This window comes from Phoca vitulina, unplaced genomic scaffold (assembly GCF_004348235.1).
Source record: "Phoca vitulina isolate PV1807 unplaced genomic scaffold, GSC_HSeal_1.0 scaffold6, whole genome shotgun sequence".
Classification (NCBI taxonomy): domain Eukaryota; kingdom Metazoa; phylum Chordata; class Mammalia; order Carnivora; family Phocidae; genus Phoca; species Phoca vitulina.
In genome coordinates, this window is record NW_022589709.1 from 20,367,189 (window position 1) to 20,381,672 (window position 14,484).

General features: G+C 38.9%; 1 protein-coding gene across 2 annotated transcripts in view; it reads left to right on the forward strand.

The window, feature by feature from the left end:
* Positions 1-14,484, forward strand: part of MCC (MCC regulator of WNT signaling pathway) — a 386,129-nt gene that overhangs the window by 68,754 nt on the left and 302,891 nt on the right. For both annotated transcript variants that reach the window (XM_032403844.1, XM_032403845.1), the window contains exon 2: positions 458-705. In XM_032403844.1, coding sequence (XP_032259735.1) covers positions 458-705 — 248 coding nt within the window. The remainder of the gene's footprint in view (positions 1-457; positions 706-14,484) is intronic.

A 14,484-nucleotide genomic window follows, 5' to 3' on the forward strand; every position in this document is an offset into this window, starting at 1 on the left:
TGATTGGTCCAGAAAGCTGAAAACCAAGCTTGTTAAAATTTTTGTTGTTCTTTTACAGTTGGACTAGATTTTAAACTCTGCCAAGGGTAGAAACAATGTCTTTTCTATGTTCTGAAAGTTTATCTTGCAGTGAGGTGTCAGGACTATGCTCGACAGGTGCTCCATCGATTTTGAAAGAAAGACGGGGAGGGAGAGTGGAGACAGGAAGAAAAAGAGAACCAAAGGATTCAGAGTTGCCCCCCTCTCCCAAATAATTAAATAGAGTTCATGTCTAGAATCCCCCAGATGAAAGAGGTCTTTTTGCACACTTACCACTTTTCTAGAAGCAAAAAGAGAGTTGGAAATAGGTTTCTTCTGTGTGGATATATTCGAGAAATGCTCTTTTCGCCCCCATTAACCACGTCCTCTAGCTCAGTGTCTCTCCTAACGAGTTTTCTTCTGTTCAACCCTCCCGTAGAAATGACTTGTTGATGGTCTGTCGCCAATTGAATATGGAAGAGTCTGTGGCTGAGATCATGAACCAGTTGGGCGCAGATGAACATGGGAAGATTTCCTTTCAGGATTTTACACGGTGCCGCATGCAGCTCGTTCGAGAAATTAGGAAGGAGGAAGTAGGTCTTTCTGAGAAGTCAGACAACTCCTGTAAAAAGAAGAAGCTGAGGGATAGAATTGCGTCCTGGCCCACGAGCAGCGACAACAGTTTGGGTAGGTACAACCAGGTGGCAGTTTGGTAGTGCCCCACTAACCCTGCTTGGTGACCTCTGTAATCGGGAGGGGCCTGCCCAGCCTGCTGCCGGCTCATCCCCAGGCTGTCTTCTTGGCCACACTTTCCCTGGGTGAATGCTCCCTCTTTCCCCCAGTTCTGTCCTACAGAGTTTTCTCTTTGTTATTTCTTATTGCTTTCTTTCTTTTAGTTCTTCCATTTGCCAAGCATAATAAAGCATGGCCATTTAGCTATTGGAGAGGAAGGGCCCACAGGATGGGAGAGGAGGTGACTGCAACAGCAGACCTCAGAAGCTATCTGGGGACTCCTACACATACTAGTGTAGCTCTGGGCCGTGGGGTTTTAAAAGTCCATCTCTTGTTTGCTTAATCTTTAAAATGTTTTCTGCAGAGTTTTCCTGTTCATAAGTATTATTGGTTCCTACCAACACAAGACAAGCAAATTAGAAAGAAAAATCCTACTGGGTGATGGGAATGTGGGGCTTATTGTATATATTTTTGAGCACTCAAATATATATATATATATTTAGAGTATTTGTAATTTTTTACAATGAAAAAATTTAAAGGAAAGAGGCATCTGAAAGGGTAGCATGAACAAAGGGACAGAGGAAAGTATCTGAATTTTCTACTTATATTTTAGAGAATTTTTTTTTCCTTGAAAATATCTCTTGGGTCTCTCTCTCTCTGTTTCTTTCTCTCCTGGGTAGATCTAGAGGCAGGAAACAAAGCTCCATGTTAATTGTCCATCATTTGTTAAATATATACTAATTAGCGTGGATAATTATGTGGTACCCCACAACACACACACACACACACACACACACACACACACACACACACACATCCTGAATAGTGCTCTTGGCAGTGGAATCATTCGGAGCATTATTATTGAGTAATTGAAATAATAAATGCGTCCTCATATCCCCTATGACTTACTATCTTAATGGATTCCATTTTAGCTTCAAATCAGATGTCTGGTAATGCATGTGCTCCCAGCATAATATGTAGAAATACTTAATTTTTGAAGTAACATTTTTCTGAGTATTAAAGTAATATATGTTCATTATAGAAAAATAAGGTAAAAAAAGGCAAGCAGAAGAAAATAAAAATTACTCTTAATATCTCACATCCAGAAATAACTACTGCTTAGATTTCTCCCCCCTTCTCTCTCTCTCTCTCATGTGTGTGTGTATGTGATTTGCTTTTTACTAATTTTTTCACATACTTTCTATATAGTTTTATATCCTGCAATTCTTCCTTTGCATTTTCCTCATGCTTTTAAATAGCATTTGAAAGCATGATTTGTAATAGTTGCATGACATAAAAAGGACATGTAGTAATATTTATTAAGTGAAAGAATGAGTGGAGCTCTTTTTGCTAAGCTGTGTTTTCTAATTTTTCTGCCAAGAACATGGCCTGCTTATGTAAATTAATAAGCCCACACACATAAGTATTTGAGGTCAACTGTGGCGTATCCCAACAAGTGAATCCCATGTGGCCATTGAAGTACTATTTAATGTGTCTATAGGAGGAATACTTTGTATGGGAAAAAAACTATGCTGTTAAAATTATATTTTAATATGTAGTATATGTTTATAAATATTCTATAAGGGGCAGTTTTTTTTTTTTTTTTAAAGATTTTATTTATTTATTTGACAGAGGCAGACAGTGAGAGGGGGAACACAAGCAGGGGGAGTGGGAGAGGGAGAAGCAGGCCTCCTGCGGTGCAGGGAGCCCGATGCGGGGCTCCATCCCAGGACCCTGGGATCATGACCTGAGCCGAAGGCAGACGCTTAACGACTGAGCCACCCAGGCGCCCCAAGGGGCAGTTTTGATAGAATTGTGCCCACATCTAATTGGATGGGCCATCTCATAGGATTGTCCCAACTAGAGAAAGAGGTAAAAAGCAGTTCCTCCCAACCTTTGTAACTGTGTGCCCGGATGAAAGAAGAGGTAACTTAGAGCCGGTGAGTCATAAAACGGGTCATGAACTGAGGAAATGCCAGCAGATGTGCAAGCTTGTGCCAGTTTATCCTGGTAGTTAAAGCCTCAGAGTCAGATCATTTGAGTGTGAATCCTGGTCCTGTCACTTCCTGCCTCTGTGACACTGGACAAGTTACCCAACGTCTCCATATCTCAGTTTCCTCATCGAGTGTTTTGTGAGAACAATTACGGTTATTTGGGGGAATGTAGAAGCTAATATCTATAAAAAGCACATAAAACAGTGCCTAGCCCATAATAAGCACTAAATACAAGTTAATATTGTTGTTATTACCACTCAGTTTTATTTCCTGCTGATTGTGACAGTTCAGTCTAATTTGAATCAAATACATTGAAAAATCTACAATAATTAAACAAAGAGTCCCTCTCTTTTCCCCACTGTTAATCATCCCTTCTGACTCTATGCGGAGAAAGTGGAGTTTCTCCCACCCTGGGGTCGGGGAAGCCCTTTCCTGGCTCCATGTCCCTTCCAGCTCCTGTCCCCCCTTTCTCTGCTCCTCTTCACAGCTGATCGTTTTGAAGAGTTTATCTACACTGAATGCTTACCAGTCCTCACCAAGGCTTCAACCCACTCTTCCCAGCTTTGGTTGTCACCGCTCCCCTGAACCTGCTCTGACTGCCTCCATGGGGACCAATTCGATGGGTCCTCTTCTGTCCTCATCTGGATCTTTGCCATTTTACTCAGTGAACTACTCCTTCATTCCAGCTGCACTTCATTCTTTTGGACTTCTCCACACCACATCCTCTTGGGGTTCTGCCCCCCATTTTGGCCTCCCTTTCTCAGTGTCGGTCTCTCAGGTGCTTTGGGATTACAATCTCTCTCTAGATGATGCAGTGCCCGTGATGTCAAATACTGTTTTTGTGCCAGCTACTCCCATGTCTGTATCTAGCCCTGCTCTTTCCCGTGAGCTTCCGAATCAGGTAAAAATGACACATATTCCTGGATGTCTTATAGACCTCTCACCCTTAACACGGTCAAAAGGATTCTCGATTCCCTTCTTCACTCTTCCTCCCAGCATCATTGATCTCCCAGATATCCCCCCTAGAGGAAATATCACCATCCTCTAGTTTGCTCAAGCCAGCAAGTCCTGTTGTCTCTTGTCAAAGTACATCCACAATCTGTCTCCTTCCTTTGCTCTCCTGCCACCACCCTCGTCTAAATCACCCTCGTGTCTTGCTTTGATGACTAAAATAGCCTGTAACTGGCCTCCCTGATTCCTAGCTTGACCCCCTACATTTCATTCTTTATCCTGCAGTCAGAGTGGTCTTCTAACATTATGGAAACATGCTCAGCTCGTTCTCATGTCTGCAGCATTCTGTGGCTTCCATATCACCTAAAATGATGTCCGAATTCCTTACTGCAGTCTGGCTCATACCCACCACGCTAAGCTGTTATCATACTGATTGCCCTGACTAATTATGCATGTTCCAGCCACACTGACCTTCTGCTATTCCTCCAACTTAGCAAACTGAACCAGCCTTCAACCTTTGCCCTGGCCCTTTACTCTGGTCTAGAACACTCTTCTTTCTGACCTTTTCATTTATTCAGATTTCAGCTTAAATATTCCTTCTTTTTTTTTAAAGAGTTTATTTATTTATTTGCCAGAGAGAGAGAAAGCACAAGTGGGGGAGTGGCAGGCAGAGGGGGAAGCAGGCTCCCCACTGAGCAGGGAGCCTGACCCTGGGCTTGATCTTAGGACCCTGAGATCATGACCTGAGCCGAAGGCAGACGCTTAACCGACTGAGCCATCCAGATGCCCCCATACAACTTATTCTTATCTGACATTACATTGTGTACTTACTCAGAGACTTATTTATGTATGTCCCCTAGTACAATGAAAGTTCCACCAGAGTGGAGTGCTGATGACCTTGTAGGCGTACTGCTATACCCCCAGCACTTGGAACAGAGCTTGCCGCATTAGAGATGTTTAGTGCATATTTGTTGAATGATTGGATGAGCAATGCATGGTGTTCGTGCTCTTTTAGGGACACGCGGCCGCACAGTGCATGGTTCCAGACACCAAGGAACTTACAATTTAATTGTGAAGTGATAAGCATATGACAAATTAAATAGCAATGAAATTTAAGTTAAAATCAACAGAACTTTTGAAGCAACGGAATGGTGCAGAAGATAAGGTGTATAAGGAGAGCTAAGAAAGACTGTAAGCAGGAGTTTGAGGAAAGCTTTGGGATGTTACCTGTGGCTGCATTATGGAGAGAAGTAGAAAGAATGTTGTACTGCTGTGAGAAAAGCCTAAGAAAAACTTGGGTTTAACAGTTAAGGGTCAGAAGAACTTTATTGTCAGCTCTGACATTTCCCAGCACATCCACAGTGGGGAGTTGGCAGAAAAAGAAGAGCCATCAAAATATTACATGCTCAACTTGGAAGAGGAATTTCAATAGATTCCTTTTTCTCAAATGTTTTCCACAGAGTACTGGTTTCAAAGGATGGTCATAAATATTATGTGAAGAAATAATTCCTTTGTTAAATACATTTGAAAGCTTTGGATTAAACTAGATTTATAGTTTCCTTTACTGAAAGACATCTCGAGTCTTTAATATGCTAATATTTCTTGTGACTCTCCAGGAGAAGAATACAATATATAGCATTTCACACATTTAATTGACCATAAACTTTCCATGTACGCATCTTCTCTTTGCCTTTGTATTCTCTGCTCAAATATACTTTGGGGAAAAATGAAGATATCTGAACAACTAGATCATAATAGATTTTTGTATCTTTTAAGTCCTCTTAGAAATAATATTTAAAAAAATTCTTATGTCTTTTAGGCACCAGCTATATAAAATCAAATACGGCAATAACAATAGTAAAAACAGTTAAAAATTACTAATATTTACTGTGCACAAGGCAATTTGCTAGGCATTTTATTTGTATCATATGCTAGAAAGATAAATTCCGGGTCACCGCTGAGTTGCTGTGGAATTTAGGCTACATTCTTGATTATTCTGGGCTTAAGTTTTCTTATCTCTAAAGATAGAGTAGTAATACCTGCATTATAGGATAGTTGGAAGGACTTAGTGAGATATCATTTGTAAAGTTCCTACACAGTGCCTATTCACAGTAGGTTTTCAATAAATAATAGTGTTCCTATAATTATCACTATCATCTCTAATCCTTGTGGCTACCTGCGAAGTTTAGAATAGAATCCTCCATTTATAGAGGAGGACACTGAGGCTCAGAGACGTTACTGGACTTGCTCTGTGCCACAGAGCTAATAATGAGTTGAGAACACTAAGACATTGCTTACTGAAAAGAGCTGATTGGGGGCGCCTGGGTGGCTCAGTTGGTTAAGCGACTGCCTTCGGCTCAGGTCATGATCCTGGAGTCCCGGGATCGAGTCCCGCATCGGGCTCCCTGCTCGGCAGGGAGTCTGCTTCTCCCTCTGACCCTCCCCCATCTCATGCTCTCTCGCTGTCTCATTCTCTCTCTCAAATAAATAAATAAAATCTTTAAAAAAAGAAAAAAAAAAAAAAAAAAGAAAAGAGCTGATTCTGAGTTGCCTGCAACTTAGAAAAACGGTCTTGATGACCAAGATGCCAATTAAAAAGAACACTGCCATCCAGGGGCCAGTCCCAGAAATTGCAGGCGCATGGTCCCAAGGGTCTTCAGAAGGGCTCTGAGAGGACAATTCCTGTGAGGTAAACCTGTCCCTGGGGCAGCGAAGTGACAACATACATTACACCAAAATAGGTACGAGGTTTTGTGTATGCTGCCTAATTTTCCAGTGGAAAACAAGTGCTTTAGGTTTATTATAATTATTTGTAATGTTCATTTTAAAATTTTGTGATTTAATTTTTTTCATTTTAAAATTTAAATTAAATCACATTTTTCAAACTATGATTAAAATTTTTTTTTCAATTTTCTTTGTGATTAGGAAAGACTGGAGTTAAAAATTCCTAGCATGGTGTATTTATATATGTTAGCAATTCCAACAGGCATATCCTTTTAAATAAACAGTTTTTTTTTTTTACTTCAACCAAGCTGTAAACTTTACCCATGATTTCCACATATTTTTGCCAAATGTGTGAATTATGTGAAAGAGATAGTGCTTCAGGGTGATGATCACGGGAAAAAAAACACTGAATTGCCTGAGGAGAACTGATAAAAGCCTTCAAGCTTGCCTAATGAGGTTGTTACAAGCCTGTGCTTTTCAGATCTTCGGGGGCACTCATTTTTCTTCCTTTGGTCAGGTCTCAGAGAGCCCAAGACTTAATTTGAATCAAATCCCTATGGTTTTTAAACATTGTTTAAGACAGCAGACATTAAGACCTGTTAATTAATACAACTACATTTAATTTATGCTAAGATTAGGACACTGGGCACAGTTTCCAATGAACTATATCTTCAAAGACCCTTTATTGGTCTTGCCTTGAGTTATATTCCCACCTGATGTGTCAGCCTTCATTACTGCTTTGGTAATGCCCCTGTGGTCCAGCAGGAACATATAAAGTACTGAAGTGTCTCAGAGAAACTAATAGCAAGACTTTTCCTTAACAGGAATTCAAAGTAAAAAATTAGATCAAAGAACATATAGTTTAGACAGGAAGGTCCCCAAACCCCACAAGCCTAAGGGAAAAATGTAAGGAGATACTGAATGCTTGGCATATTTAAAGAAATAAATAAGCAGCCCCCTGATTTTTGGTTTAGTATCTTGCTTTCAAAAAATTAAAACCACAATTCATTAATACAACATAAAGCCTGTCTACTCCTGACACATCCCAATTTTTCCAGAATGAATGTTACTCTTAAATATTGTTGGGGCTGTTTTTGTGTATATAAAAATTCTTCTAAACTCTTGAAACAAGTTAAGTGAGACAAGAAGTCATTTTCCAATCCAGCTGCATTATCCCTAGTATGTAGGGTTCTGGCTGGTGAATTAAGAAAATAAAAAATGGTTTAAATCCCCTATGGGTTCTGATTGAGCAATTAATAATTAACACAGAGCCTTTTAAAGAAAATCACTCATGAGAGTGATTCATTGTTAAAAGTACTGCCCAGCTAGCATAAAACCAAACTGAAGTCACAGTAGTTTTTAGGTTCATTTGAAGGTTTCTGGAAGTTTGTTATTTGGGTGGTAGTGGTGGTAGTTTTTTACATACCCTAAGCCCTCTGTCACAGAGTGAACAATATGTTTATTTAATTCATTCTACTACTAAATTGGGAGTTAGAATAAGCTTCTAAAGTTTTTAAGTAATAGATATCATTTCACATTCTTTTTTTTATGATTCCAATAAGTACAACATAATTTTATTGTATTACAAAGTATTGTATTGATTTGCCAACTTTTTGTAGTTTGGAGAAGGAATTGCCTTCTTTATTTTTTTAAAGTTTTAATTTAAATTCCAATTAGTTAACGTACAGTGTAGTATTAGTTTCAGGTGTACAATATAGTGATTCAACACTCCATACATAACCCGGTGCTCATCACAAGTGCCCTCCTAATCCCCATCACCTATTTAACCCATCTTCCCACCCACCTCCCTTCTGGTAACCATCAGAGGCCAAGAGATCTTTTGAACAAAGAAACAGGAGAGGATATTATAAATCACTTCTCCCCTAACCCCTACTAAGTTATGTCCTCACTGGTTATTTGAAGCATTGTGGGGTCTCAGATAGCTGAACCCACATATTAAAATTTAAGTACAAACAGCTAATGAAATAAAAGATAACAAATGACTTTGACACCATCCGAGACAGTGAAAATAATCAAGTCAGATGTATGTTATTTATCAGACTGAAAATGTTTCCGTATTGGTTATATCTGAACTTTGATTCTTTGTGTTTATTTGGCTGTTCTTTGTCTGAACTTTAAATTCCGCACTTAAGATGTCAAATTCTATTTGTAGTACATTGACTCTCATCTCTCCATTCTGTAGTCACCACAGAAAAACCAAAGGACAATGTAAGAAGAAAAAAAATATGGTGTATTTCTTTTAATTTATTTATTTGAGAGAGAGAGAGAGTGAGAGAGAGCAAGTGGGGTAGGGGGGCAGAGGGAGAGAGAATCTCAAGCAGTCTGCACACCCAGTGCCAGGCCTGCGGCAGGGCTTGACCTCACGACCCTGAGATCATGACCTGAGCCAAAATCAAGAGTTGGATGGTAAGTGACTGAGCCACCCAGGTACCCCTGGTATATTTCTTTTTTAAACTTTTAAGCAAGTATGTATAAGATCACCAGATTCTTGGGTATTTCTTGAGATATTTAATAGTTTAGATTTCTTTTGCAGATTATTACATCCTATAAGTCACTATGCTGTTCTGTTGTGGTCTAAATTCTTGGAAAATGATGTCTCACATAGTGCACACTGGTTCTGTCTTACTTCCTGATTTTGTCTTTTATTGGTATTTCCGGCTATCTGGTGCTGCTCCTTTTGAATATATTATTTTAGCCCCCTTCCCAATGGCATTAATTACTTCATTTTAGTCAGCATAGAACAAAAAGTTCCTGAGGATCCAGGTGTGCTTATCTCAGGTGGTAACCCTGGTATGAGGGGCACCCCTGATTACCTGTGTTGATTGTATCTTTTGAAGGACATATAACACAATGAGATTGTTCATCTATTTTCCCTCCAACATGATTTAGCTGAAGCAATTCTTTAAGTGTCATTGTTTTTATGGGATGTTGAAGCCATTCCAATTTCAGTGGCAGTGATACAACTTGGCACGATTTTAGATATTTTTCATGGAGTAAAAATGATTCCTTGGCTGAGATAAAGGCTCAGTCTGCTGGCAGAAAGTGTTTAGTTTGGCCAGACTATTTCATTGTCCATTGTTCTTTCTGGAGAATCTGTCACTCAACATTATAATCACAAAAAGCTCAGGAAGGCTTATTTTGCTTCCTGTTTTATCTTGTAAGGCTACTGCAAGTTCATTGGAGAACATAAGTGAAAGGGCATTAGTAAGTGACAGTTTAAATCAGTTAAATTTTTATGGTTGTTTTGGAAGGATTTTGTACGGTTTCCAGTTGATCCATTTATGTTTACTATCTACAAGAAAAACATTTTCGCTTCTAGTTGAAGCAGAATTTAATCTGATATGTTGTGTATTTATTTAGCTCTCATTTTCTGAATGTATATCAGTCAGTTCTAGATAAATTTTAATGCAAACTAATTACCGTGTCAGATTTGTCTCTTGGTATTTGTAGTGTTTTCTTTGGTTTATCTGACTTAAGATTTAGAGTCCTTTGATAAAATTGTGCCCTTGAATTACAGTACAGCCCAGAGGGTCTGTTAAATACCCTCTGGTTTTATCCTCTGTATAGTATAGATGAGGAAATGAAGATGGAGGGGTTAAATAATAATAATTCTCAGGCCACGGAGTTAGTTGGTGGCGTGGCTGGGGCTAGATGAGACCTCTCCTGAGTCCTGGCTTAATTGTTTTTCTAATAATTCACACCGCTGTGTTCTTTTCTATTTTTCTCCTGCTGTATTAACAAAAACTTAGAATTCCAATATTCAAGATGGGTTTTTTTTTTTTTTTTCTTGTTAGGAAATTCTACAGCAAGATTTATGCCACCCTGGACTCATGCTAAAAGTAAATTTAATTACTAATCTCACCTATTTCAGTTGTTCTGAGGCCAAAACCAAAGCACTCAAAATGCTTACATCTTTCTAACACTTTACGCTTTGCCCTCTTCTTTTTTTGTTTTTTTTAAGATTTTATATATTTATTTGAGAGAGCAAGAGAGAGCACACAAGCAGGGAGAGTGGCAGGCAGAGGGAGAAGCAGACTCCCCACTGAGCAGGGAGCCCAATGTGGGACTCGATCCCAGGACCCTCGGATCATGACGTGAGCCGAAGGCACACGCTTAACCGACTGAGCCACCCAGGCGCCCCAAGACATTTGCAAAATCTTTTATGAATGCTGCCACTTTGGTCTGTTTGGGATATTGTCCCAAGGAAAAAGAATTGTCCATTCTTGAACCACAATGCCAAAGGGAATCAGCTCTGCCTCTTTATGGCCTGGGAATGGTTGCAGGGATAATTAGAAGGAAATCCTGAAGGGAGAGGTGTATCATGGAGCACAACAGTTGGGATTATGACGTTCTGCTCCATCATCCACATTGTGGAGATTCTCCATCCATTGCCAGCCTTGTAGGATAAGATAAGTTTTTATTAAGGGAACTATTTTCTCACACCTTTCTGTTGATTTGCTTTGATGTTGACTAATTTATACCCTGAGAGTCTATTCCTTTGGTTTATCCCCAAGAAATGCTTTTTCTAAAAGCTAAATAAATACCAGAAAACATATTTAGTCTTATCAGTCATTCATACTGTATATTAATAATATGACCAGATTTTTTTTACTTGAAAGTGGTTCTATTGAGGAGGAGCCGTGGGAAAGGTCCTAAAGGACAGTGGTAGGACGAAGGAGAGTTAGAGTTGTGGAAGAAACCTGAGGAAGGAAGGGGGTGGGGCTTATGAAAACCATTTTGTCTGTTTCACTCCTGCCTAAGCCTGGTCCGATAAAGTTCTCATTTATTTAGGGTGGCATAGATCTGTGTTTCCTGAACTGGGCTCAGTAGACTACCATAGTTTTGGGAATGGTGACCTGAGATCTGGAATAGGTCATATGGCCCAAAGGGGCAAACAACCAAGGAGCACTAGACGTCTGAGGAATTCCTCTAAAATGGAAAATAGAGACCAAAACAAGCAGAAAAACTTAATTTAAATGGAATGGAGACTCTGCAAGGAGAACACTCAAAATAATCTCTTGTTAATATATTTTGAAATACAGGAGAAAATATTGTATATACACACAAAGAACAGGATAAAAAGAAACATTAAAAAAAATCTACCCTGAAAAAAATATAGCACACATTATAAACTCAACAGAGAAAGAATGGGAAATAAAGATAATGTCTTCCAGAAACAGGAGCAAAAAGAAAAAGAAATATAAGATAAGAGAGAAAAGATAAGAAAATCAGAGGGCTGGTACAGGGTGTCTACCACTCAGATAATAGCTGTTCTAGAAAGACTAAACAAAGAAAACAGAAGAGAAGACATAACTACAAAATGGCCCATGAAGGGGCGCCTGGGTGGCTCAGTCTTTAAGCGTCTGCCTTCGGCTCAGGTCATGATCCCAGGGTCCTGGGATCGAGTCCCACATTGGGCTCCCTGCTCTGCAGGAAGCCTGCTTCTCCCTCTCCCACTCCCTCTGCTTGTGTTCCCTCTCTCACTCTCTCTCTCTGTCAAATAAATAAATAAAATCTTAAAAAAAAAAAAAGGCCCATGAAATTTTCTTGCAAAACGAAGGATGTGAGTTTCTTTTTTCTTTTTTTTTATTTAAATTCAACTAGCCAATATATAGTACATCATTAGTTTCAGATGTAGTGTTCAATCACTTGCCCTCCTTAATGTCCATCACCCAGTTACCTCATCCCCCCTCCCACCTCCCCTCCAGCAACCCTCAGTTTGTTTCCTATAGTTAAGAGTCTCTCATGGTTTGTCTCCCTCTCTGATTTCTTCCCATTCAGTTTCCCCTCCCTTCCCCTATGATCCTCTACACAGTTTCTTATATTCCACATATGAGTGAAAACCATATGATAATTGTCTTTCTCCGATTGACTTAGTTCACTCAGCACAATACCCTTCAGTTCTACCCATGTCGATGTAAATGGTAAGTATTCATACTTTGTGATGGCTGAGTAATATTCCATTTTATACACATACCACATCTTCTTTGTCCATTCATCTGTCGATGGACATCTTGGTTGAAAGATGTGAGTTTCTGATAGAAAGGGCCTACCAAATATCACCTACCATAAAACATAAGGACACACATCACTGTGAAATTTCATAACACTAGAGACAAAAGACCCTTCAAACTTCCAGAGAGGAAATACAAAACAGGACAAATAAGAACAATTTGGAGTCAGAATGGCTTCTGACTTCTCAAAAACAATGACAGATATTAAATGAGCAATGTCTTCAAAATTTGAAGAAAAATGGTTTTCCACTTAGAATTCCTTACCAAACTATTAATGAAGTGTAAGAATAGAAGATAGGTGTTTTCATGCAAAAGACTTTGAGTGCAAAGTCTCAGAAAATTTACTTCCCATGCCTAATTTCTTCAAAATCTACTAGACCTCCAAAAAAAAAAAAAAAAAAAAAGAGGAGTTAGCCTAGAAAGAGAAATACTTGGAAACATGAAACAAAGAGTGAAAAAAAGTTAGAAGAGAAGCATTCTGGTCATTGGAACCAGTCTAGGCTAGAGCAGATCAAAAAGCTCCAGGAAAATATTTTCAGACTAAAATTTTTAAAAAGATTTTATTTATTTATTTAACAGAGAGAGAGGGAGAGAGAGAGCACAAGCAGGGGGAGCTGGAGAGGGAGAAGCAGGTTCCCCGCTGAGCAGGGAGCCTGATGCGGGGCTTGATCCCAGGACCGTGGGATCATGACCTGAGCTGAAGGCAGACACTTAACCGACTGAGCCACCTAGGCGCCCCATTTTCAGACTAAATTTGATGGAATTTTTATGCATCTTAAATTACTGAGAGGAGATTTAGATAACCGAGAATTTGAGACTGAATTCATGACATAGAAAACTAAACATGAAAATACAAAAAAATTATTAATCCCAGGGAAAACAAAAAATTATTCAAGAAAAGAAAAGTAGTCATGGCCCATTTGTGAATATAGAGTTTACATCATCACAATTCATGTAGTCATAATCAAAGAACAAATATTGATTTCCATATCAAGTAATATTAGATACCGGGGCGCCTGGCTGCCTCAGTCGTTAAGCATCTGCCTTCAGCTCAGGTCATGATCCCAGGGTCCTGGGATCAAGCCCCGCATCGGGCTCCCTACTCCATGGGAAACCTGCTTCTCCCTCTCCCACTCCCCCTGCTTGTGTTCCCTCTCTTGCCGTGTCTCTCTCTGTCAAATAAATAAATAAAATCTTAAAAAAAAAAAGTAATATTAGATATCAAGATGTATTTTCTAGCTGAAAATAATTTTAAAAGCTGAAAGTCCTCCTTTAACACATATCTATATCTAGCAAATAGTAAAGATTTCTGAGTCTAAAATCTAAGTGAATGAGGAAACCTGGAGCATCAAGCCACTTTTACTTTGAAACTATTGTCTGAACCTGGTAAAATCAAACTTTGGATTACATGACCATGTGGGCCCTGAGAACAGAAAACAAATTCCAAGGACTGCTCAGGTGGGGAATGTAATAAGATATACCCTCTTTTTCAAAAGCTAGACTACTAGGGGGCTCTACCCTTGTGTAAGGTTGAACCAGAAGTATACCAATCTGTATACTACCATTGGAGTATTCTCAAGGAAATTGCCTTGGAGATAAGTAAAGCAGTTCTAAAAGAGTATCCAGAAATAACTTTCCAAGGAATTTGGGCAATTCAGTATCTAAAATTACTAAGTATAAAAGGAGACTACATACCATGATCAAGAATTAACATGACAAAACAAACCCATCAAGATTTCATTTGTTGGAATTATCAGACTCAGAATACAAAGTAATTATGTTTATTGTGTTCAGAAAGAAAATCTAAGCTAGCAAAAGAAAACCAAAAAGCCAAATGAACATCTAGGAATGAGAAATGTTATAACTGAAATAAAAGCTTAATTAAAGTTAGTTAGTGATAAAGAGAGAATTAGTGAAATAGAAGACAGGTTAGAGGACATTATTTAGAAAACACACAAGAAGAAAGAGATATAAAATTTAAAATATAAAAGAAAGACTAAGAGTCAGGAAAGTTTAACATAACATAGAAT